The sequence below is a fragment of the Bubalus kerabau genome, chromosome 10 (genome assembly GCF_029407905.1).
Source record: "Bubalus kerabau isolate K-KA32 ecotype Philippines breed swamp buffalo chromosome 10, PCC_UOA_SB_1v2, whole genome shotgun sequence".
NCBI classification, from domain to species: Eukaryota; Metazoa; Chordata; class Mammalia; order Artiodactyla; family Bovidae; genus Bubalus; species Bubalus kerabau.
This window is the reverse complement of record NC_073633.1, coordinates 105,959,870-105,983,785: the sequence shown is the minus strand read 5'-3', so window position 1 is coordinate 105,983,785 and position 23,916 is coordinate 105,959,870. Positions and strand designations below refer to the sequence as shown.

The window sequence follows — 23,916 nt, the reverse complement described above, 5'->3', positions numbered from 1 at the left end:
CTGTGGGACCTTGGGCCAGGCTTCTCACAAGAAAACCAGCACCTACCTATGAGCTACTAGGATTAATACACAGTTACATACCTGGCACAGAGTAAACACTATACAAGTGTTCAATAAATCCATGATAAACAAGCACACCTGTTCATAAATGGGAAAGGACTTTTCTCCAAAGATGCACAAATGGTACATAGAGTAAGCAATAAGCACATAGAAGAATGCTCAGCACCATGGATCACGAGGGAAATGCAGATCAAGACTGCAGTGAGACAGTGCTTCACCCTCCTGAGGATGGCATTAGCAAGAAGACAGAAAATAGTCAGCATTGACAAGGTCGTGGAAAGATTGGAGCCCTTGAGCACTGCCGGTGGGAGCGTCAGGTGGTGCAGCCACTGTGGGAAACAGTATGGCAGGTCCCTTGGACTGCAGGGAGATCAGCCCGTCCATCCTAAAGGAGGTCAGTCCCGGGTGCTCACTGGAAGGACTGATGCTGAAGCTGAAACTCCAGTACTTTGGCCACCTGATGCGGAGAGCTGACTCATTTGAAAAGACCCTGATGCTGGCAAAGATTGAGGGCAGGAGGAGAAGGGGACGACAGAGGGTGACATGGCTGGATGGCATCGCCGTTGCGATGCACATGGGCTTGAGTGGACTCCAGGAGATGGGGATGGACCGGGAGGCCTGGCGTGCTGCAGTCCACAGGGTCACAAAGAGTCGGACACGACTAAGCGTCTGCACTGAACTGGAAACCTGTAAGCAACCCGAGCGTCCATCAGGAGATGAACAAACAAGCACAGTGTGTATACACGTGACAGAATGTTCAGCCTTAAGCAGAAGGCAGCTCTGTCCATGCTGCAGTGCATGTACCTTGAGGACGTTTGTTAAGTGAAACAAGCCACTCATAAAAAGACTGACACCGTATGACCCCACTTAAACGAATAGTCCTGCTCATGGAGGCGGAGCATAGAATGGTGGTTGCCAGTGACTGTGCAGAGGGGATGGGGGTCACTGTTTACTGGGGACGAGTCACAGTTTTACAGGAGGAAGGGTTCTGGAGATGGATGGTGGGGCACCTGCACAACATTATGAGTGCACTTAATACCACTGAGCTGTGCGCTTAACAAAGGTTGAGATGGTAAGCTTTTTTATGTTTGTGTATTTTATCACAATTGTTTAAAGCGTAAAAGAAAATGAAATGTGTTGTGTGGAGAGTGTGATTCATCCACCTGCTCCCCACGCACCTTCCCAGATCTCCTCTCTGAGCACCTGAAGCTTAGTCCCAAACCCCAGAAAGGGCTTAGATTGAGTTTCCGGGCCACCTTCAGGACAGTGAATGCTTGGCAAAGCCCGGGTTTTAAGGAGTCGTGACAGTAATCTAAACCACATGTTAGTCGCTCAGTCGTGTCCGACTCTCTGTGACCCAATGGACCGCAGCCAACCAGGCTCCTCTGTCCATGGGATTTTCCAGGCAAGAATACTGGCGTGGGTAGCCATTCCCTCCTCCAGGGGGTATTCCCGACCCACGGACTTAACCTGGGTCTCCCATACTACAGGCAGATTCTTTACCGTGTGAGACACCAGGGAAGCCCCAGTCTAAACCATAACATGTTAGAAAACTACAAGAAAGTTTCATTTGATCACCACCTAAGGCTGCTGGATATTTTTTGGAGCTTTAAGGACCTCACGTGAAAATGCAGTTTCCCCGGAACAAGAAGCAAGTCAGGAATTCATGGTTCTATTGTCACACGAAGCATTAATACTTAAGGTCCTGTCAAAATAAAGTCAGCAGGAGAGTGCATCCATCAGCTTCAGATCTGCTCCTGGTCACCGTCTTCGTCTTTCTCTGGGAACATGTTTGTCACGGGGGTTTAGGCCGCCTGCACCCTTCAGTCTGAAGATAGGGTGGGGCCGGTGATGTCACTGGAAGGAAGTTTGCCACTGATCTGTTGTTTTAATATAAAAACCAAGTGCCTGTCAGCCTTCATCTTTTGAAATCATGGTCTTTGAAGGCAGTTCTAAAACTGACTATTAGGTTATGCTTTGTGGTGGGAAGGAGAGGAGGAAATGCTAAAAGGAAAAACAACGCCAGGGGGATAAAGGACGCACGTGAGTTCCCTCTGGGCCACCAGCTCAGCTTTTGTCTCCACTTCTGGCTCTTCTGGTCCAGAAATCGAAACAGTGACCAGCAAATCCACTGTGTGATGTTTGATCCACGTTCTGCAGTTGCTCCTCGCGTTTCAAACCAGTGGCATTGGTTAAGGCCTTTGAAAGTCCTGGCAGCTTTTCCTATTGCATGTAAAAAGCCCTCTGCACTCCTGATGATGCTGGTCTGTGCCAAATGCAGAATGGTTCATGGAGGAGAGTTTTAGGGTCGTTCCTGTCGTGTTCTGTGATCACATAGAGCAGTATATGCAGAAAAGGGGTCACAGCTGTCTCAGTCTTTTAAGGGGACCCCTTGCAGCTCACGGGAGGAAACCGTGCCCCTTCCTGCCCCCAACGTGGAAATGACCACTGAGGCAGAACCCCTGGCATTGTTGAGCCCATGTGCTTCCCAGGAAGGGCTACACAGCAGGAGGAGGTGTCAGAGGCCCCTGCAGCTGCTAAAGATAACCATAATCCCAACTTCTGTATGTACTGTTCCTAGGCTTTTAGAAGTGTTTTTGATATCCATAAGGAGTACATTAAATTTTTCTTGATTTGAATTTTATCTGTTAATATCTGGAATGGTACTTTATATCTTCTTTTCTGACTCACTCCTTCCCCTCTTTATTCATTACAAAGTATATTTGGTTTGCTTCATTCAGTTGTAACTGATGGTGTTTTCATGCCTGTATAATAACCCACTGTGTGGCTGTGCCACAAATATATTTTTTAAGGTATTTGAATTGTTTATAGTTACTTGCTTTTACAAACTTGCCATGGGAATTCCTGTCCTTGCCTACAGTTTCATCTAAGATGCATGTTTTGGTGTAGGAATTTTTGGCTTATACAGGGTTAACCTGCTCAGCTTTACCAGAGGAGGACAGATTGTTTTCTGAAGTGCTCGTATCCTCGTACACGCCCCCCAGCAGAGCACGGTACTTCCCATCCTCGGCGTCTTCACCGACATGTGGAGTTCTCATCCTGTGCGACTTCAACCAGTCTAGCGGATATGTAACAGTATCGTGCAGCGTTTTCATTTCCATTTCCCTTCTTACTAAAGAGGTTGCACAGTTCTCCATTTATTTAACTGGCTGCTTGAATATGCTCTTTGATGGATTGCCTGCTCAACAGTTTACTCATCTTTCTATCAGGTGGTTTTCTTTTCTTATCTTTGTAGGACTTCTTTGTATATTCTGGATAATAACCCTTTATTGACTATCTTGTTGTTGAGTCACTCTTGTGACCCCATGGACTGCAGCATGCCAGGCTTCCCTGTCCACTATCTCCCGGAGTTTGTTCAAACTCATGTCCATCAAGGCGGTGATGCCATCCAACCGTCTCATCCTCTGTTGTCCCCCTCTCCTCCTGCCTTCAGTCTTTCCCAGCATCAGGGTCTTTTCCAGTGAGTCAGCTCTTCGCATCAGGTGGTCAAAGTATTGAAGTTTCAGCTTCAGCATCAGTCCTTCCAATGAATATTCAAGACTGATTTCCATTAGGATGGACTGGTTGGATCTCCTTGCAGTCAGGACTCTCAAGAGTCTTCTCCAACACTAAAATTTGAAAGTACTACAACACGTCAGTTCTTCAGCACTCGGCCTTTTTTATGGTCCACCTCTCACATCTGTACATGGCTACTGGGAAAACCATAGCTTTTTCCAGTGGCTGTACGAACCTTTGTCAGCAAAGTGATGTCTCTCCTGTTTAATATGCTGTTGTCGACCGTATGTGTTGCTAATAACTTTGCTAAGTTTGTGGACGGTCATTTCACTGTCCATAGTACTGTCTTCTGATGAGCAGAAGCTCTTAACTTTCATGCTTAGTAATCACTTTGTAATGAAATCTAGTGTCTTTAAAAAGTCCCTACTCTAAGATTATATGGTCTTTTGTAGTTTTTTTCCTAAAAGATTTAAAAAAATTTTTTCCTATATCATTTAAATACTATATAATCCATCTGGAGTTAATTATTTGTATATTGATTTTTTTCAGGCAACCTTGCTAAATAAACTGACTTAGTAAATTTACTAATCTGTCTGTAGATTCTTCTGTGTATAAAATCAGATAATAATGGTGGGGATTCTTTTATATCCTGTCCTGTTATATCCTATTCTTATATCCTGTCCTATTTTTTCCTGCCCTATTAGAGTTAAAACCTCTGAATAAAAGTAATGATAAGACATCTTTACATTGTTTCAGTCTTTCTTACATTTGTTATTTGGCTGCTTCCCATCTTAGTTGAGGTACACAGGCTCTGTGGGTGTGGCTCCAGAGTCCGTGGTGGCCGTGCAGGGGCTCGGTTGCTCCACGGCTCGTGGCATCCAAGTTCCCTGACCGAGGACAGAGCCCACATCTCCCGCGCTGCAGGAGGGACTCTTAACTCCCGAACCGCCACCAAAGTGCGCGTGTTTTTTCTTATTTTTAAGAGTGCTGTGTTACTGAATAACTGACGGACTGTTTGTTATAGGTTTTTTAGGAAATATACTTTATCATTACAAAAATATTCCTTCTATGTTTGGCTTGCAATGGTAGTTTATCATAAATGGTTGTTGAATTTCATCAAAGAAATGTTTACATCATTTAGCAGAACCGTAAATTTTTTTCTCATTGTTTTACATGGTGGTGAATTACATGATAAATTCCTAATTTTAAATGAAACCTACGTTTCTAATATACTGGTGATATATTTTTTACATATTGCTAGCGTTGGTACGCTAGCATCTTATATGTGAATTTTTGCAGAGTTGTCCATATCCATGTTTCTCTAGCGCTATCTTTATCTAGTTTTAGTGTCAGGATTACATTATTCTCACATAATGCATTAAAGAGTATTCACTCTTAGAGTCCCTGAGTTTAGGTAAGATTGAAATTATCTGTTGCTTAATGTTTGGTGGAACTTACTTGCAAAACACTGCAGAGCTGGTGTTTTATTTGTGGGATGATTTTTAACTATTGAGTGAATTTCTTTAATTCTTATAGTATAACTTATTTTTGATTTCTTTTCAAATTCATTTTGGTAACTGTAGGGATTTGTCCATATCACCTGCTTTCAAAAATGCAGAATAAAGTTATTTATAATATCTGTCATCTTTCAGTGTCTCGTAGTTGCATCCCTTTAACGTCTTATTTCATTTTATTACCTCTCTTTTTGCTTAACCTTAACACACACAGTGTTTTTTCTCTAGAAGAATCAACTTTGGATAATCAACTTTATATTATAATATAATTATATTATAAATATTGTAGTTAATTATTATAATTACCTCTATTTTATATCTCTTCTCCATATCATTGATTTCTGCTAGTTTTTCTTTTAATTTCCTTTCTTTGGGTTTATTCTTTTTTGTTGTGGTGATCTGGATACTTTTATTTTACACTTTCATTCTTTTATATAGAAGTTTAAGGTTATACTTCCCTTCAAACTGCTGCTTAGTTGTAGCCATACATTTTGGTGCCTTTTGTTTTCATTATTGTTACAAGTTCCAAGTCTTTACTAATTTTCATCTTGCTTTCTTCTCTCAGCCATAGGTGTTTTTAGAAGTGTGTTTTTAAATTTTCAAACCAATGAGGAGGTGGTTTCTGCTTATTTTTGGTTTTAATTACCTCTTCATCATTACTTATTAATTACAACGCACTGTGCTCAGGAAATCCATCTGTAAGATACTGCTATTTGAAGTCTGTGGAGACTTGCTGTGTGGTCTCGTAGTGTATACTGTCTTCTATTATAAATACTTTGTGTGTGCTTCTAAGTCACATACCTTGTCTGCTGTGAGCACATGTTCCGTATATCCACTAGTTCAAATCTACATGTGAGCCGTGTCTGGGGGAGAAGGGGGAGAGATGTGGGTTTGACCATTTCTTCCTGCAGCTCTTCCAATTTGGGTGTAATTTGAAGCAATCTTATTGGAGGTCTCCAGTTTAGAACAGTTATATATTCCTGGTGAACTGAACCTTTCTGACTATGTCATCACTGTCTTCATCTATAGTAACCATTTTTGCCTTAGAATCTATCGTGTCTGGTTTAATATAGGTGCATCAGCATGGCACCGTGGTTTTCCTCCTTTCACTTTTAACCTTTCTTTGTCCCTAAGTTTTAGGGTCATCTCTTGTAAATGGCATATGACTTTTTCTTTTAAAGTCTGTGTTAATGATCTTCACCTTTCAATGGAGATACTAGCCTATTTTAAATGACATATGTGGACTTGTTTCTACCATCTCAGTTAGCCTTTTTTGCAAACTTTCTTTGCCCCCACCTCCCAGATTCCTTTCTGACTCTGTTTTGTTTTCGTTGCTGTACCTGCTTTTGGCCGTGCTGTGTGCTCACTGCTGCGGGCTTTGTCTGGGTGTTGAGAGTGGGGCAGCTCTCTCGCTGCGCACATAGGCTCCTCGCTGCTGTGTCTTCTCTTGCTGTGAATTGTGGGCTCTGCACAGGCCCAGTATCTGTGGCCCACGGGCTTAGCTGCTCCAAGGCACGTGGGGTCTTCTGGACCAGGGATCAAACCCATGTCTCCTGCATTGGCAGGCAGATTCTTCACCACTGAGCTCCAGGGAAGCCCACTAACATTGTTTTAAATTGACCACGATTCTTCTACTTGTCATTCCTCCCCCCGCCCCGCAATGGTTTATAAGTTATGTAGAACTTTCTGTTCTTTCAGTGTTGATCCTAGAACTTCTAGCGTGAATATTTTTAAACGGACAGAGTTAATCAGTATCGTTAACCTCCTGCTCAGTCAAGGCCTCTGGGATGCTTCAACTTCTGTTCTCTCCACCTCCCAAATAACACGCTGCATTTGTCTGGGACTTGAGCTCTATTTCATATTTCAGTTTCTTTAAGTCAGTTATTATCGTTGGCCCTCCATATCCATAGGTTCTGCATCCATGGATTCAATCGACTGCTGATAGAAAATATTAGGAAATAAAAAGAATTCCAGAAAGTTCCAAAAATCAAGGCTTACTTGCCCCATGCACTGGCAGTTGTTGGCATGGCGCGCATCCGCACGTGGCACTTGGCACCACACGCGATCCTGGGGTGATTTGAAATGCATTGCAGGACCTGCCTAGGTTCTAAGCACATACTGTACCATTTTGTAAAAGGGACTTGAGATTTTGATATCTGTGGGGACCTGGAGCCAAAACCCCCCCAGACACCAGGGGACAGCTTGGTGCCACCAAGGGTTGCTACTTGAGTACATTTCCTTTGCTTAGCATTTTTCTTTCTCTTGCGTCTCAGACCTTTCTTGCTTTTGGCTTTTATTCCACTTCTATTTCATGTTGGTACGTGGTGGATCTGCAGCATTGTGTTAGTTTCCGGTGTGCAACACAATGATTCAGTTACCCAGCGCACGCACGCATCCGTGCTGCTTCATTCTTTTCCCGTGTAGGCTGTTATTAACACAGAGTCCTGAGTGGCGTTCCCTGTGCTCTACAGGAGGTCCTTGTCGAGTCTCTATTTTACATATAGACGTATGTGGATTTAGTCCCAGCCTTCCCCCTTTGCTGACCATAAGTCTGTTTTCTCTTTTTTTCCTGAAAAATGCTCTTAAGAAGGTCCTATCACTGAGTATCTGCTTTTAATCAAAGTCTTGACTTTTTGTCTGAAAATATTTTTATTTTGCCTTCTTTCTTGCTGTTGTTCAGTTGCTAAGTCATGTCCGGCTCTGCAGCCCCCGTGGACTGAGTGATGCACAGAGGGCCTCCCTGTCCTTCACTGTCCCCCGGGGTTTGCTCGAGTTCATGTCCATGGAGTCGGTGATGCTGTCAAACCATCTCATCCTCTGCCACCCTCTCCTTTTGCCTTCAGCCTCTCGCTGGGCCTCCGTTCTCAGGTGATAGTATTGTAGCTGGACAGTTACTTTTTCTCTCTCGTTTTGACATTACTGTTCTACCTCATCTGAGTCACTGGTTTTATCTTAACTACCCCTCCTCCTTAGATGATGTGTCTCCTTTCTCGTACTTCTAAGCCTCTATTTGTGTGTGTGTGTGTGTGTGTGTGTGTGTGTGAGTGAGAGAGAGAGATGTCTGTGATGACTTAGTCTATCTAGGTGTGCATTTCTTTGTATCCTCCTCGGGACTTGTTGGCTTTCTGAATCTTAAGATTGGTAACATTCGTAACAGCTAGGAAATTCTCAGCTACTTCCTGCTGTGGGATTGGTGCTTCCGCATTTCTCCTTCATTCTGGACCTCCAGTTGCGTTTGGTTGGATGCTCTTGTTGTATTCTGCATTGCCCAGCCTCTCTTCCATGTTTCCCATCTCTTTATCGCTCTCCGCTGCATTTCCTATAATGTCTTTAGATCTGTCTTTCAATTAACTTAATTTTTTATTTGTTTTCCACAATTCAATTGCATTGAGTTTTTTAATTTCAGGAATTATATTTTTCAGCTCTGGAAATTCTGTTTGAGGCATCCCCAAATCAACCAAGTCTGCTTGGTTTTAGTAATCCAGTGTTTCTAATATTTGCCAATTCCCTCTTTAGTTTTTGTTTTTTTGGTACATACGTTATATTCTTTGTCTAATTATTGCAGTATTTTCAGACTTTACAGTTCAGATTCTATGGGGTTTTTTTTTTCTGTTTTCTCATACAGTGGCTTATTTCTTTTGTATTTAATTATTTTTTTTCTTTTAATTGTGAACCTGTGTTCTTTAAAGTCTTATCTGTGAGAGTTCTTTGTGGACTGGGTTTGAAGTATGTTCTTCCAAAAAGGGTTTGTGTTTTCCTCTAGTAGGCACCATTGGGCACTTTAAACTGAATATAGCTTGGGGTTTGTTGGTCCACACAGTAGAATTCTGGCCTCACACCCACAAGACTTCAGACTCGTGGCTTAAAACTCTCAAGGGAGGCTCTTCTTGTCTGCAGTTCCATCTGGAGCTGAGGTCAGGCTGGCTTTTATCCCACTGTCTGCCGCCGATTCCCTAGGATCTCACCGAAGGCCTCATCATTCAAGGGTCCCACGTTTTACATGGCGTTTTTACATTTATACTTTCCTAGCGGTCTGTGTATGGCAACCCACTCCAGTACTCTTGCCCGGAGAATCCCGGGGACGGGGGAGCCTGGTGGGCTGCAGTCCATTGGGTCGCACAGAGTCAGACACGACTGAAGCGACTTGGCGGCAGCAGCAGCGGGCTGTTTGGTGATTTTAGGTTATGAGCTCCTATGATTCAGCCTGATATGCAGGCATCCTGATGGCCTTGGCATGGGTTGCTGTCTTCAGGAGAGGTTTTGCTTTGTGAACTTGTGCTGGGAGCCTGGAGAGCAATGCGTCCGAGGGCGCTTTAACCCCCTGAGGGGTCACAGTAACCTGGGAGCTGCCCGAGTCCTTCCCCCTGCAGCGCCCTCCCCCCAGGTTTGGGCTCCTGGCGCAGGGCTGGAGGCGGCATTTGCTCCACAAAGCCCTGCCTTCCTTACATGCCTGCCGCTCACTTTTCAGATTTTGTCTTTTTTTGTAAGATTTTCGTCTGTGTGTGTGTGAAGCTCTTTTGGTGTGTGTGCATTTCCATGGATCTGCAGGATTCCCCTTATTTGCCAAGGAACCCAGCAATGACTAAAAACATATCGCTGTCCTTCCCCCGGGGTCTTTTGTATGGCAGTTGGAAGACAGCCTTCCAAATGTCTTTTCTGCCACCAGCTGGGAATGGAAGCGTCTGCTCAGCTCTCGTCCTCTGTGTCTTCCTACCTGTGGTCCGTCTTGGACAAAAGCGCTGCACAGCGAGCCCTGCTCCTATAATCCTCTTAACCCCACCTGCTTCTCTTCACACTTGGCAAAAGACCGGAGCTCTCAAGTAACCCCTAAGAAGGACGCCTTCGGCCCACACGCTCCCCTCCAGCTGAGAGCATCAGCTCCAGAGGGGACCCTAGCACACAGGAGGGAGGGGCGGCGACGGCGCGCGGAGCTGCTGTGGCCACGGAGCAAACCGTGAGCGCGCCCAGAACCAGCGAAACGGCCGCGTCTGACCAGAAACCGTCCCTGAGCCTGTGGGTGGCGAGGGGTGCTCGTTCTCACCCTGAACTAATGTGATTTCTCAGCTTGCATGTTGAGTGTTTCCCACCGATTTGACAAGAGGATTAATACCAGGTTTTTATTTGAGATGAGTAACACATGGTTCTGTGGGGTCCCAGTGAAGTCAGGTGGCTTTAATTTATGCCAACAGGATCGTCGTGAGTATCGTTCCTTAGAAAACGAAGCTAAAAATGGCAGGCGCTTCAGACATACCCCATGTTCATTTTGATGAACGGTATTTGAGGAGGCGGTTGGAAGTTCTTCCTCCTCCAGCGTAATACGTTCAGCCTGCCTGGTTTCTTTGTAAAGTAGCTGGCGTCCTGTGATGACGGATCCTACAGCAGGAGGTGTCTGACACCGGTCAGTGCAGCCGGCCTGCCCCCACCATGAACAGCGCTGCTTCCAGTGATTAATATTTGAAGGAGCTTGTCGCTTCCTGCTGAGTGTGTGTGTAATTTATGGAGTATGAGCCCGTCGTAAAATCTCAGAGAAAGCTAACTGTATCACGTGAGAGAAAGATGCATTTATATTTTAACTCTAACTCCCTGAAGTTCTCTCTGTGTGCCCGTTTTTATCCAGAGGTATCGTCAATGTGCTGGTTTCCTGTCTCCGTCACAGGAAGCTTCCTTCCCGGGGAGGCCGGGGACACATTGCAGTCTCCTGTTTGGGCCATCTTTGAGGGCCAGCAGGGTCGCCCTGAACCAGTCACAGGGTTCCCTGAGTTTGTTCTGTCTGCTGTCTGTGAGGCGGTGGAGTGGGGCTGGGGTTGCGGTGCGTGGATCTTGGGACCCTGCTTGGAGTGCAGTGTTTTCCGTGGAAGCAGAGACCCTGCCCCACACCACCTCGAATTCACAGGCTCGGGAAGTGATTTGCTTGTTTCTTTTCCTTCACTTCCTGTGATGCCTTTAAGAAGGTCTCAGTGCGCTGCTCTTGCGCTTGCATGTATCTTTTTCTTTTTTAAAGTATATTTGATTTACAGTGCTGTGTTAATTACTGCTGCTAAGTCGCTTCAGTCATGTCCGACTCTGTGTGACCCCATAGACGGCAGCCCAGCAGGCTCCCCCGTCCCTGGGATTCTCCAGGCAAGAACACTGGAGTGGGTTGCCATTTCCTTCTCCAGCGCATGAAAGTGAAAAGTGAAAGTGAAGCTGCTCAGTCGTGCCCGACTCTCTGTGACCCCATGGACTGTAGCCCACCAGGCTCCCTCGTCTGTGGGATTCTCCAGGCAGGAGTGCTGGAGTGGGGTGCCGTCACCTTCTCCGGTGTTGATTACTGCTGTATAGCAAAGGGATTCATTTACACACATATCTGTGTTCAGTTGCTTCAGTCCTGTCCAAAGCTTTGCGACCCCATGGACTGTATCCCACCAGGCTCCTCCATCCATGGGATTCTCCAGGCCAGAATACTGGAGTGGGTTGCTATTTCCTTCTCCAGAGAATCTTCCTGAACCAGGGATCAAACCTGGGTCCCCTGCATGGCAGGCATATTCTTTACCACTGAGCCACCTGGGAAGCCCTATACAAACATATATATATATATATATATATATATATATATATATATATATATATATATACACACAGTCTTCTTTTTGATATTCTTTTCCATTATGGCTTAGGCTTGTTTATGTCCTTGAAAGAAGGAGAGAGAAAGAAGCTCTCAGGTTCAGAACCCCCGCTCTTGTATGGACGGAAGTGAAAGGCAGCACCTGCTTGCTTTCTGGTGTGTTTCTCCCTGTCTCTACCTGACACCCCAGACTTTTTACTTAAAAGAAGGGTTAGCCTGTGGGAAAGGAGGAGGAGAAGCACAGGGAGCAGCACGTATGCCTCTCGCCTGGACTCACGGAGAGTTCGTCTTTTGCACTGCTTGCCTTTTTCTTGACTCTCTTGCTCCCAGAATCCTCTCCCTCCACAGCGCCGCACTGCCCTTCCCCGGGGCCACCTTCTCAGGGAGTGTCCGGGAAGGCCCCCCAGACCACCTGCTCTCTGCTGTGCAATCCCACCTGCTCCGGCACGCTGATGGACACTCCCCAGACCGCCTGCTCCGGCGCTGGCTCTGTCTCCCGCGGGGGTCCCCTCCCTGCCTGGCACCAAGCTAGGCCCTGAGGACATCGCAGGGGCCGGGCCCTGCCTTGTGGGGCTGACCCTCTCACAGAAACCATCACACAGTCCGTGATGATGGTGGGAAGTGCTGGCCATGGAGGGAGTTCGGGGTGCTGACAGTTGGGGCAGCTGGGACAGGTGTACCCACGATCCCAAGATGTACAGAAATGTTTCCATTGGTGGGCAAGCCAGTGGGAAAGGGGGCCAACGTGGTGCAGCAGAAAGTTCCCCCCACCCCGCCCAGAGCCCCCAGCCCCACACCCACAGCCAGACACCGTGTCCCCCACAGGCCTCCGTGCCCTCTCTCTGCCCCCTGCAGCTGTAGGTGACCTCCCTCCGTGAGTGTTCCTCCCCGATCGCCTCACTGCCGGCCCCTGCCGTGCACCAGGCAGACAGGATCCACAGCTGTCCACACAGCGTGTGGCCGAACCCCACGGGCGCATCACGGTCCTCGCTGGTCCAGACAGCAGCCGGCATCACCCACATTCCACAGCCCCGTGAAGCAGGGTGGGGCACAGGGTGCAGATACTGTGTCCTTTTTGCCAAAAAGAAAGCACAAGGGAGGTCCATCCCATGCTCGGACATACGGGCATGACAACATACTCGGAGGTGTGACAGTCCTCTTGGGTTCTGGTGGGAATACACAGGTGATCTGGTTACAGGGCAAATGAGAAAAGAGCAAGAGTCGGTCTGGTGGTGTAGCTGAGAGCTCAAAAGTCAGGCTTCGCTTCCCATCCCTGCTCTTCTGATGAGCTGTGTGGCTTTAAGTAAATCACCAAACTTGCCCAGACCTCACCTCTAGCATCTATAGAATAAGGATGCTAACAAAACCACTTTATAGAGTTGAATGCGATCTTCGCTGCAGATACAGCAAGGCGCCTGGCAGGTGGTCCGTTTAGTGGAGGGCGGCTTGTGCTGCGTCTGTGTAACCATGACTTGCTTCTCTGATCATCTGTGAGCACCCTTGTGAGTGTCTGTGTCTCATGCCGCCTGGGCTGTCTTCCCCGGGGACCCCCACCCCAAGGCCGCGCATCACATGAGGGGCGGCGTGCGTGGATGAGGGAGGGGCCGTGGCAGCGGGGAGCTGTCACCCAGGGCAGGCGCCTTTTTCCCTGAACACCAGGTTTAGCCTGCTCACAAAGACTCCGGGCGCTGTCTTAGAGGAGAGCAGGCTTTTTTCCTCGGAAGGACCCAGCCAGCGTCGCCCCGTGGTGTCTCCGCCGCGCACTGGCGGGCACGTGAAACCCAGCACAGCTTGTTTCTTACGGTTTAACAGGAGAGATTGTGCTTCCACTGCCGTCACAGCAAGAGAGCGTTGCTTTGACGCCTCAGCCGCACGAATGGAGTCACCGTGTCCACGGCGGGAGGTCAGCAGGGATTTCGGGCCTCAGCCTCAGGGCAGAGGCTCCTGTTGGCAGACCGCTGGCCGGGTGTCCCTGCATCTGCTCCGAGAGCTCGGGGGGCTGCCGGGGGGCTGCTCCAGGGGGTTTAACAGTGTCCTCTCTCGTCCCCGCCCTGCAGGAACGGCCTCCCCGGCTGCCGCCTGCGGACTGAGAGCGAGCCGGCGTGCGGCTCCCCGGTGGTCAGCGGGGACCCCAAGGAGGACCACACCTACAGCAGCGCCAAGGCCGCCGCCGCCGCCCGCAGCGCCTCGCCCGCCAGCGACTGCGCCTCGTCCTCCTCGGCTGACGAGCCCGACGAGGTCGCCGCCAAGGGGGGCCCGGAGGGCAGCGAGGGCAGCTGCCCCAGCCGCGAGAGCCACAGCGAGCCGGAGGAGGACGGCCGGCCGCGCGGCCCCCGGGAGGCCCCGGGCGACGGCGGCCCCGCGCACAAGAAGCGGCCGCCCGCGGCCAAGGCGCGGAAGGTGCCCAGCGACACGCTGCCCCTCAAAAAGAGACGCACGGAGAAGCCCCCCGAGAGCGACGACGAGGAGATGAAGGAGGCAGCGGGCTCGCTCCTGCACCTGGCGGGCATCCGGTCCTGCCTGAACAACATCACCAATCGGACGGCAAAGGGGCAGAAGGAGCAAAAGGAAACCGCGAAAAATTAACAAAAACAAGTCACTGATTTGTTTTGAACTTACGGCCATTTGGTTTCAGCATGTCAGGAGATTTCTAATGATTTGTGGCAATATCAGCAATTTATTATTTTTTTTTCTTTTTCCTTTGGTTTGGTTTTCTTTCTTTTCTTTCCTTTCTTTTTTTTTAATTTGCCCCCCCCCCCTTGGTTTTGGACCCTTAAAATTTTTATGTTTAAAGGAGATTGAAGCCATAGAACTCATATTGATACTCAGCTGTTTTACAAAAGCTTTTCATTACCTGAAGACAAAACCGAAAAAGCCAAAATGACCATTGCTTCCTCCAGCTTGTCTCAGAATCCCGCGGCTGAATCCACAGGGACGCAGCGGGAATGCCGCGGGACACGCACCCAGCGCTAAGGCACGTGTGCAAGGCCACCATCGATCAGGCCCAGCCTTTAGGTTTAAGGGGTCAGGGTGTGCGCCCAGCTGGGGTCAGTGAGTGAGCCCACCTAAGGCAACTGAGGAGACGGAAGGACCCCTGGTCCCCCTAGGAGCAGACCCAGGCTCGTGGCGCTGGGGCATCAGATGATGCCAGGAGAAGCCTTGGCGTGGCTCCACGCATGCAACGTGAGGTGGGAACAGGGCGGTCACCAGTCGTCTGTGCTTCTTAACCACGAAGCCCAGTAGCATCTCCGCAGGCGAACACTGGACCGCTCTTCTTCACCGGGTCTCAGTGACTCATGAGAAGAAACTGGGTCAGTTTTTAATGATGTTGCTGATCATTGGATTCTGTTCTGTATTAAATGAAAAGCAGGTTACACAAGCCATAAGCCTAAAGGTTGGTCCTGCTCATATGCTCCTGTGCACACACATAGACACCACACACACGGAAGAGGGGAAAAAAAAAAAAAACTGATGCAAAAAACAAGCTGTCTTCTTAACTGCCCAAGTGAAAATCAAGTTCCAAGAAATTACCATAGCTGTTAAGGAAATAATGGTACAAAACTTTTTCTGTCAAAATCATTTGATCCAAGTGAAAACAAAAAGCTGCGGACCTGCCATTAGTATTGTGGTGTATTTTTAAAAGATGAAAGGCACACTGATGGACAAACTAAAGTAAAACATGGCAAAAAACACACAAAACTCCTATACTGCCCTCAAAATGGAGTTTGCAATTAACGTCAGTCAGTATTCATCTTTACAAAAATCAAAATGATTTCCACATTCAGCCGTGTAGCCAGCAGAAATTTCTGATCCACAATGCATGGAATTCCTTTGAAAAAAGAAAAAGAAAAAAAAAATCACAAAAACACAAACTTTTTTTTATTCAAAAATAACAAAGTTCTTGTAAGGTAAATAATGTATTTAGCATGAAGCATGAATTATTTTCATATAAATATAGAAAATAGAGAAAAGGCTATGCCTCTAATTTTTAAGCCCTTAGGCTTAGAGGTTCTTTTGGTTTTCTTCTTTTTTCCTTTTTTTTTTTTTCCTTTCCTTTAATTTTTTTTGTGGTTTTTTTTTTGTTTTGTTTTGTTTTTCCCTTTTCCTTTTTTCCGATTATTTTGTTTTGGTTTTTTGAAGCAGGTGTTTAAGGTTTAACCTTCTTCAGGGACAAATTCTGACTGTTGGGGAGCTTACTCTGCAATACAAAAATCTCTTCATGTTCTGGTAGGGCCTGGGTGGCGGCGCCCTGGATTGCCTTGTCTGCACTTCAGCCCCCGGCCCCTCTGATTCTCTGTTGGAAAGTGTGTCCTTTCTCTCTGTCTGTGCGTGTTTACCATGACGCAATAATCTGAGGGCAAACTGAGTCGTGAGTGTGTATGATAGAATCAAGAGAATTAAGGGACACTGACTTGAGAAAACCAGGACCGAGATTTGGTTTCTAGGGGAAAAAGGCAGTGAATGATTATGCAAATTCGCCAGGAGAAGGGGAAACACACGACTGGGCCTTATCGGATGAGGGTGTGAATTAGGGTACCCGTGACGGAGAGAGTGCCGCGGGCCTGGGAAGGCCCAGCCCCCAGACGTCCCCCCGACGCCGGTCACAGCGTCCCTACCGCCCGGGTGCTCGAGCCCACCTGGAGCGAAGCGCACCCAGGTTGTGGGCGCGGCGATCAGACCACCAGGTGAGGGCGCGCAGCCCGGAAGAAGCTCCTGTTACCTTTGCCTGAAAGAAAGGAGTTAGGGAGATCAGAGGAACCTCTGAAAGAGGGTGATCTTCCGCCCACACGGAAGGGGATTTTAAAGCGTAAAAACACCTGCTCTCAAGATAGACGGTGAGGGAGAAGCAGGGGACTGGGGTGATCTTCACTTTTTGAAACAGGCCGGGGTGGGCCGTTGCGGAGCCCTCCGCCCGCCCCGGGCACGGCCCGCAGCTCCAGCGGCCGGGACGGCGGGAGAAGTTAACCCGTGCGTCCTCTTCCTCTGGGCTGCTGATGAGCTGAAAAAAAGATCTACAGCCCTGCGCAGGTCAGACTCATTACTGAACCTGAGTGCACCCAGCGCACTTGCGCTGGGCGTGGAGAGATGCGGGTAAGGATGTCTTTTCGAAGCGCTCCGGACCCTCCGTCTCCCCAGACCAACGTCTGACACCCCAAAAGCCATCCGCAGCTGCGGGATCCGGGCGGCACTTGGTGGTGTCCCCTCACCAAGCCCCCCTCAGCCACCCAGCCCTCCCATGTCAAATCCAGACTTCCCTCCCGAAAGGCAGAGACAAACATCCAGGGCTGTTTTCTGGCGGGGGTTTCTTCCGATGGCGACCCCCACCGGTGGGCTGTCTCCCCTCATTTCCTTTTTTCTAAAGGAGCAAAGGCCTCTTTTAGAAAATAATAAAATGCAATGTGTGTGATTTACTTTTCTGATCTCTTTGAGAAATAGAGAAATATCTTATAAAAGTGTGTTCTTAACTCCAGAACCACTCTTTTTGCATAAATACCTCATCGGGCAGCTTTCTAAGTGTTATTTCCTGCGTCTCCTGCAGTCCCTAACACAGGAGCTGCTGGGAGACCTAGGGGAAACTTTAGTGAGGGTACTTTTTTCTATTTTTCTTCTGTTTTTGGAGGCATACACATTATGCATAACCAAAACAATGGCTCAATTGTGTTTAACTTTGTATTTCGATTGTTGAGAAAAAAAAAAAGTATCAATGTGTCTGTGGCCGTTCATAGTGACTTCATTGCGGAATGAGGTTGTCCATGTCCTTGCCAAGCCCGGGGGCAGAAGACACCCTCTGTCACCCCCTCCTCCAAGAGCAGTAGAGAATTTAAGCACAAGCCTATTTGTGAAAGAATATTTTGCTCAAGTGTAATTCACTCTAGTCTTGGAATTTCTTCCCAAACATCAGGTGTTCTTTTAGCTTCCAAACTACCCTGTGTGCTCATTTAGTCTTGACAAAAATCGCCTGAGCACCGTTCCAGGGGTGTGGTGTTTTTGCTTTGGTTTCTCCTGCTGGGAGAAACGGCGTTTTCGTGTGTCATTCCAGTATCTCACATACTCACGTGGGGCGGGGGGTGGGGGGTCAGTGGGGAACTATAGCAATATTTGAAGATGCTTTTGGGAAACAGCCGTGAACTCGTCCGCACCGTGACATCCGTATTTACTTGTCGGTCCCAGGACACATTTAAGAGACGGGGACTCTGCTCTTTCTTCTTAAATGCTGTGCACACAGAAAGCTATTTTTCTGCTACTACACTTGTCTCTTATCTTTACCTAGTACTTTGTGGAAAGCGTCTGCATCATCGATTTTCCCAGCCTTATGATACACCCTAAGCTCCTATTTCCCTCCCCCCTCTCTAAGCAGTATATATATATATACACACACACATGTGTTCAAGAGTTCTTTGGTCAAATTGTCTGTCTGAAACTAAAGTGAACCTACCCCACATCCAGACGATGCTTGGAGAAAACCCTGGCCAAAACAGCTGTGGCAGATTTTAGTCTTGGGGCTGCGTTTTTCAGAAGGACTGTGTGGGAGGCTTCTCCCAAGAGCTGGGTTTTTTTCCCTGGGAGAGGCACAGGGTGTCTGGCTCTGGCTGGGCGCGGTCGTGAATACCACGTCTCACCCTGGGGGCCAGCTTCGGGCTGTGGGCTTTGTAGGGTGAAGACCTTCCAGATGGCCTTTGTCCAGCTCAGTCCTGGGGCCCAAATGCTACCAGCCCCCCATCTCAGTGACCCCTGCCCCGCACTCCACACGTGTGGGCCTCCAGCCTCTCATCCAAGAGCTCTCAGAGAAGGAATCAGAATCTGTACAAGTGACCTGCATGGGAGGGTTTTCCACATGGGAATTGGATTCAACTCAATGTGACTTCTCTTTCCCTTTAAACTTGATTCAGGTTGGGACTCGTTTCTTTCTGGTGGATCACAGCTGCCCAGATGTTGCCATTTTCTTTTTTATATTTCTGTAGAGGAGTATTTTTCTTTCATCTTCAGGATTTTTTTTTTTTTTTTTTTTTTGCCACCAAAAGAACACATCTGAACTCCGTGTCCCCTCTTGATTGTGACTTAACCAGTGTTGACAGCTCAATCCTTCGTGTCGTAGGTCCCAGCTCGAATACTATATCAAACACTGTTATGCACATAACGCAGCACTGTGATCTAATTTAAATAATACTTTTTTATTATTTATACTACTATATATAATATACATCAACACTTTTGCTATATAACCTAAGTGATAACCCTCTTTTTAGTTACCTGCCAAAACTCGGGACTTTGGTTTATATTGCAGTTAACACAGTTACAAAGTTGGAATGGTGTCTTTTTTTTTCTTCGTTGGAATGTGTAAATCAAAGTATATCCGTTGTGTGGTGTTCCCGTCCCTGGAGCCCCGTGAGGATGTCCGCAGGGCGTTCAGTGTTCTGTGTAGACCCACCTGCCTTTGTGAACCCATCTGCCAACCCCCCTTCCTTGGAGAGAGTGCCGGTGATGGTAGCCAACCGCTCTCTCTGCCCCCTACTGGTTATTCTTGAATTAAGCACAGACTCCGTTGCTTTATCATGAATAATGTGTGTGAACTTACAATTCTTCCACAGCTCAGCAAACAAGTGCTATAGTGTCACTGACCAAAAATTAAGGAAGGAAAATCCGATGTTTTAAACGATCCATCTTTTCACGGCCGAAACCAATGTGTCTATGGTGCTGCGTTCTGCTGTCTGTCCTACTTTTGAAATCAGACCTGGGTGAAAGATCACTTCTGACTTAACTGTGACCGTGCTCACAAGTACCCTTCCTGTTCGTTTTGTTAGCGCTGAAATCAAGACTATTTATTTGGAATAGATACAGCAGTGTTTTCCACTTCCTTTGCAACCGTTGAGAACAGCCTTCCCTACTTTTTGCAAGGAATTAATATTCCATATTGGATTCGCAAAGACTTCGATATGGTGTATCTAGCAAACCTAGAAACTGTCTTTCACCCTTTCATGACTGTGGCCTGAGTTCCCAGCCCCTCCCTTTTGTTAGATGAAACTCTCAGCACAAGTTCAGTTATTTAAACGTGCAGCATTGCTCGAGTGTGTGTGTCGAGCCATCGACACAGCTGATTCAGCAGCCGCTGTGGTTCACACTCACTACTGACACTGCCATGGTGACAATGTGGAGGAAGCAAGTATCCGTGTGTGTCTGGGAAGCATTATACACGTGTACATGTTTTTATACTCTGATTCTGTAACATTTCTGAGTTCTGTTTTTGTTTTACAGAAAAATAAATAACAGTGATAAAGCAATCAGAAGACAAGAGGTTTACTCTCAATACTCGGGGTCGTCTGACCTCTGGCCAATAGACCTCCATGGCCAAGTGTATTCACTTAGAGTAATAAGTTTTCAAAAGCCAATTTTCGTCGTTGTTTTTTTCTGTATGAAACTGCCAATATCATGAACAGAAAGGGAGACCCGTAGCGGAGAAAGTGACGTTCAGTCGCGTTTGTGTTGCCTAGAGGAAGAGTGGCAGCAGGCACAGCCCGCCCACCTTGAGGGACCCGATGGCGTTGCTTTGGAGGCATCCATACTTGCATTTCGCATCCTTCGTATGTAATCATATTGCCAAAGACAAACTATTTCATCATTTATTGTAAATAACACTTTCCCCCCAGACCTACCATAAGGTTTCTGTGATGTATTGTCTTCCAGTTGCAATAAAAATGACTGAGTTGCATCAATTGAAGAAAGCGCCGCGTAGCATTGTGTGCCCTGCGTCTCCGGAAGCGCACGCTCAGCAGTAAAGCCGTCTGTACTTTGCGCCTGCGCCGGGCTGTGTGTGCCGTTCTTTTCCCGGCTCGGCGCTAGAGCCTCCGCGGCACGTGGCCGGGCCTTTCGCGTTGTGCTCACTCTCGCCCAGTCATGCTCACAACCCCATGGACTGTAGCCCACCGGGCTCTTCTGTCCATGGAATTTTCCAGGCGGGAATACTGAAGTGGGCTGCCGTTTTCTACTCCAGATGCTCTTCCCGACCCGGGGGTCAAGCCCACTGCTTCTGAATTGGCAGGCGGGTTCTTCGCCACCGCCACCTGGGAAGCCCAGCCTGTTCTCATACGTGCCTCCTTTGCATCAGAAAACCACACAGCTTTTGTAAACACACAGACTCGCAGCCGAAGGCCGAGCTGACCTGTGGGTCTCAGGAGACTTCTAGGTGTGACCCAAAGAGTCATGGGACAGCAGGCCTCCCACCATGAACTTGCGGTTCAGACAGACTGTGCCTTTCTTTTGGAAGTTGTCAAGCGATATACTAAAGTTGTGCAGTGGGGCTGGAGCCTGCCAGCATATCCCAGGGCTTCTGCAGATAACTTGCCAAACCCTGAGACCTGGAGGGCCTCCCAGAGGGAGCTGGGTGGGAGAAGAGTGCCTGGGACAAGCCCAGGCCCAGGGCGTCAGGACCCGTGCCAGAGGGGAGGGGAGGGCATGCTTGCAGAGCGCTGCCTCCTCTCGGATGGTTTTGCTAGTGGGCTGTGTTAACCCGTAGACCTCACAGCAGCACGGGCCCTGGCAGACCTCCACGCCTTCAGCTGGGCTCTGCTCGCATGGGGGTCCTGTAGGTGCCCAGACTGTCCCTTCTGTGCTCAGGGTGTTACTGGAAGGTCACGTCGAGCAGGGCCTGCTGGGCTGGATTCCCAAAAAACCTCAAGCTGTCACCCCAGGACCCGGTGGGTTTCCCAAGGTTCCAGCCCGGTCCCCTTGTGTTTTTCCACCTTTGGTGTGGTGGTGTTCCCTCCTGGATGAAAAATCTTCCACATTTCAGGGAAACTGATTGGGAGGGAAAGCAGAAAGTCATTTGGATCAAATCTGATGAACTCTGGGTAAGTTGCCCAAGTCGGGTAAGGCTTAATACCAAAGTGTGGCCACCCACCGTCAAAGGCCCATAACCAGACATTCCATACGTGAGTCTCAAGGTGTCTGCAGACAAGATGCCCGGTTAGGTTATCAGAATATCTGAGGGAACTCGGCCAAGGTGATAGACGAGGACTTGCATGCTCAGTCATGTCCAATTCAATGCAAGCCCCTAGACTGGCTGCCAGGCTCCTCTGTCTGTGGAGTTTTCCAGGCAAGAATACTGAAGTGGGTTGCCATTTCCTCCAGGGGATCTTCCTGACCCAGGGATCGAACCTGAGTCTGTGGCGTCTCCTGCATTGGCAGGCAGCTTCTGATGACGCCTCCAAAATTCAGTTCTGACCTCTGGGGGACGTTGACCATTCCACAAAAGAGAGGGGAAGACTCTGGTAGGTGTTTGTTACCTACAGTGAAGCCCCCAGTGGGGTCTATTATAAGATGGTATAAGTAAGCTACCCAAGTCCAAGATCAGGGGCAGCGGCCGGGAGGAGCTACCCTGAGTCCAAGGTCAGGGGTGGCGGCCGGGAGGAGCTACCCCACGCCCCGACGCCTGAGGCCAGGGGCAGCGGCCGGGAGGACCAACCCCACGACCAAGGAGCGGTGGCTGTCCGGGCGCAGGAGGGCCTAGAGAAGCTATCCCACGTTGAAGGTCAGGAAGGGCAGCGGTGAGGAGATACCCCTCGTCTAAGGTAAGGAGCAGCAGCTGCGCTTTGCTGGAGCAGCTGTGAAGAGATACCCCACGCCCAAGATAAGCGAAACCCAAGTAAGATGGTAGGTGTTGCAAGAGGGCATCAGAGGGCAGACACACTGAAACTATACTCACAGAAAACTAGTCAATCTAATCACACTAGGACCACAGCCTTGTCTAACTCAATGAAACTAAGCCATGCCCATGGGGCAACCCAAAACTAGCGGGTCATGGTGGAGAGATCTGACAGAGTGTGGTCCACTGGAGAAGGGAATGGCAAACCACTTCAGTATTCTTGCCTTGAGAACCCCATGAACAGTATGAAAAGGCAAAATGATAGGATACTGAAAGAGAAACTCCCCAAGTCAGTAGGTGCCCAATATGCTACTGGAGATCAGTGGAGAAATAACAAAGAATGAAGGGATGGATCCAAAGCAAAAAGAATACCCAGCTGTGGATGTGACTGGTGATAGAAGCAAGGTCCGATGCTGTAAAGAGCAATATTGCATAGGAACCTGGAATATTAGGTCCATGAGCAAAGCAAATTGGATGTGGTCAAACAGGAGCTGGCAAGAGTGAACATAGCCATTCTAGGAATCAGTGAACTGGAATGGGTGAATTTAACTCAGATGACCATTATATCTACTACTGCAGGCAGGAATCCCTCAGAAGAAATGGAGTAGCCATCATGGTCAACAAAAGAGTCCGAAATGCAGTACTTGGATGCAATCTCAAAAACAACAGAATGATCTCTGTTCGTTTCCAAGGCAAACCATTCAATATCACAGTAATCCAAGTCTATGCCCCAACCAGTAACGCTGAAGAAGCTGAAGTTGAATGGTTCTATGAAGACCTACAAGACCTTTTAGACTAACACCCCAAAAAGATGTCCTTTTCATTATAGGGGACTGGAATGCAAAAGTAGGAAGTCAAGAAACACCTGGAGTAACAGGCAAATTTGGCCTTGGAATATGGAGTGAAGCAGGGCAAAGACTAATAGAGTTTTGCCAAGAAAATGCACTGGTCATAGCAAGCACCCCCTTCCAACAACACAAGAGAAGACTCTACACATGGACATCACCAGATGGTCAACACTGAAATCAGATTGATTATATTCTTTGCAGCCAAAGATGGAGAAGCTCTATACAGTCAGCAAAAACAAGACCAGGAGCTGACTGTGGCTCAGATCATGAACTCCTTATTGCCAAATTCAGACTGAAATTGAAGAAAGAAGGGAAAACCACTAGACCATTCAGGTATGACCTAAATCAAATCCCTTATGATTATACAGGGGAAGTGAGAAATAGATTTAAGGGCCTAGATCTGATAGATAGAGTGCCTGATGAACTATGGAATGAGGTTCGTGACATTGTACAGGAAACAGGGATCAAGACCATCCCCATGGAAAAGAAATGCAAAAAAGCAAAATGGCTGCCTGGGGAGGCCTTACAAATAGCTGTGAAAAGAAGAGAAGTGAAAAGCAAAGAAGAAAAGGAAAGATATAAGCATCTGAATGCAGAGTTCCAAAGACTAGCAAGAAGAGATAAGAAAGCCTTCCTCAGTGATCAATGCAAAGAAATAGAGGAAAACACCAGAATGGGAAAGACTAGAGATCTCTTCAAGAAAATTAGACATACCAAGGGAACATTTCATGCAAA

At 47.8% G+C, this 23,916-nt stretch overlaps 1 protein-coding gene across 13 annotated transcripts in view; it reads left to right on the top strand.

The window, feature by feature from the left end:
- The window catches only part of FOXN3 (forkhead box N3), a 443,834-nt gene extending 423,420 nt beyond the window's left edge, over nucleotides 1-20,414 (top strand). For all 13 annotated transcript variants that reach the window (XM_055538862.1, XM_055538871.1, XM_055538859.1 and 10 more), the window contains one exon: nucleotides 13,752-20,414. In XM_055538862.1, coding sequence (XP_055394837.1) covers nucleotides 13,752-14,280 — 529 coding nt within the window. In that variant the 3' untranslated portion in view covers nucleotides 14,281-20,414. The remainder of the gene's footprint in view (nucleotides 1-13,751) is intronic.
- Nucleotides 20,415-23,916: the final 3,502 nt, after the last annotated feature.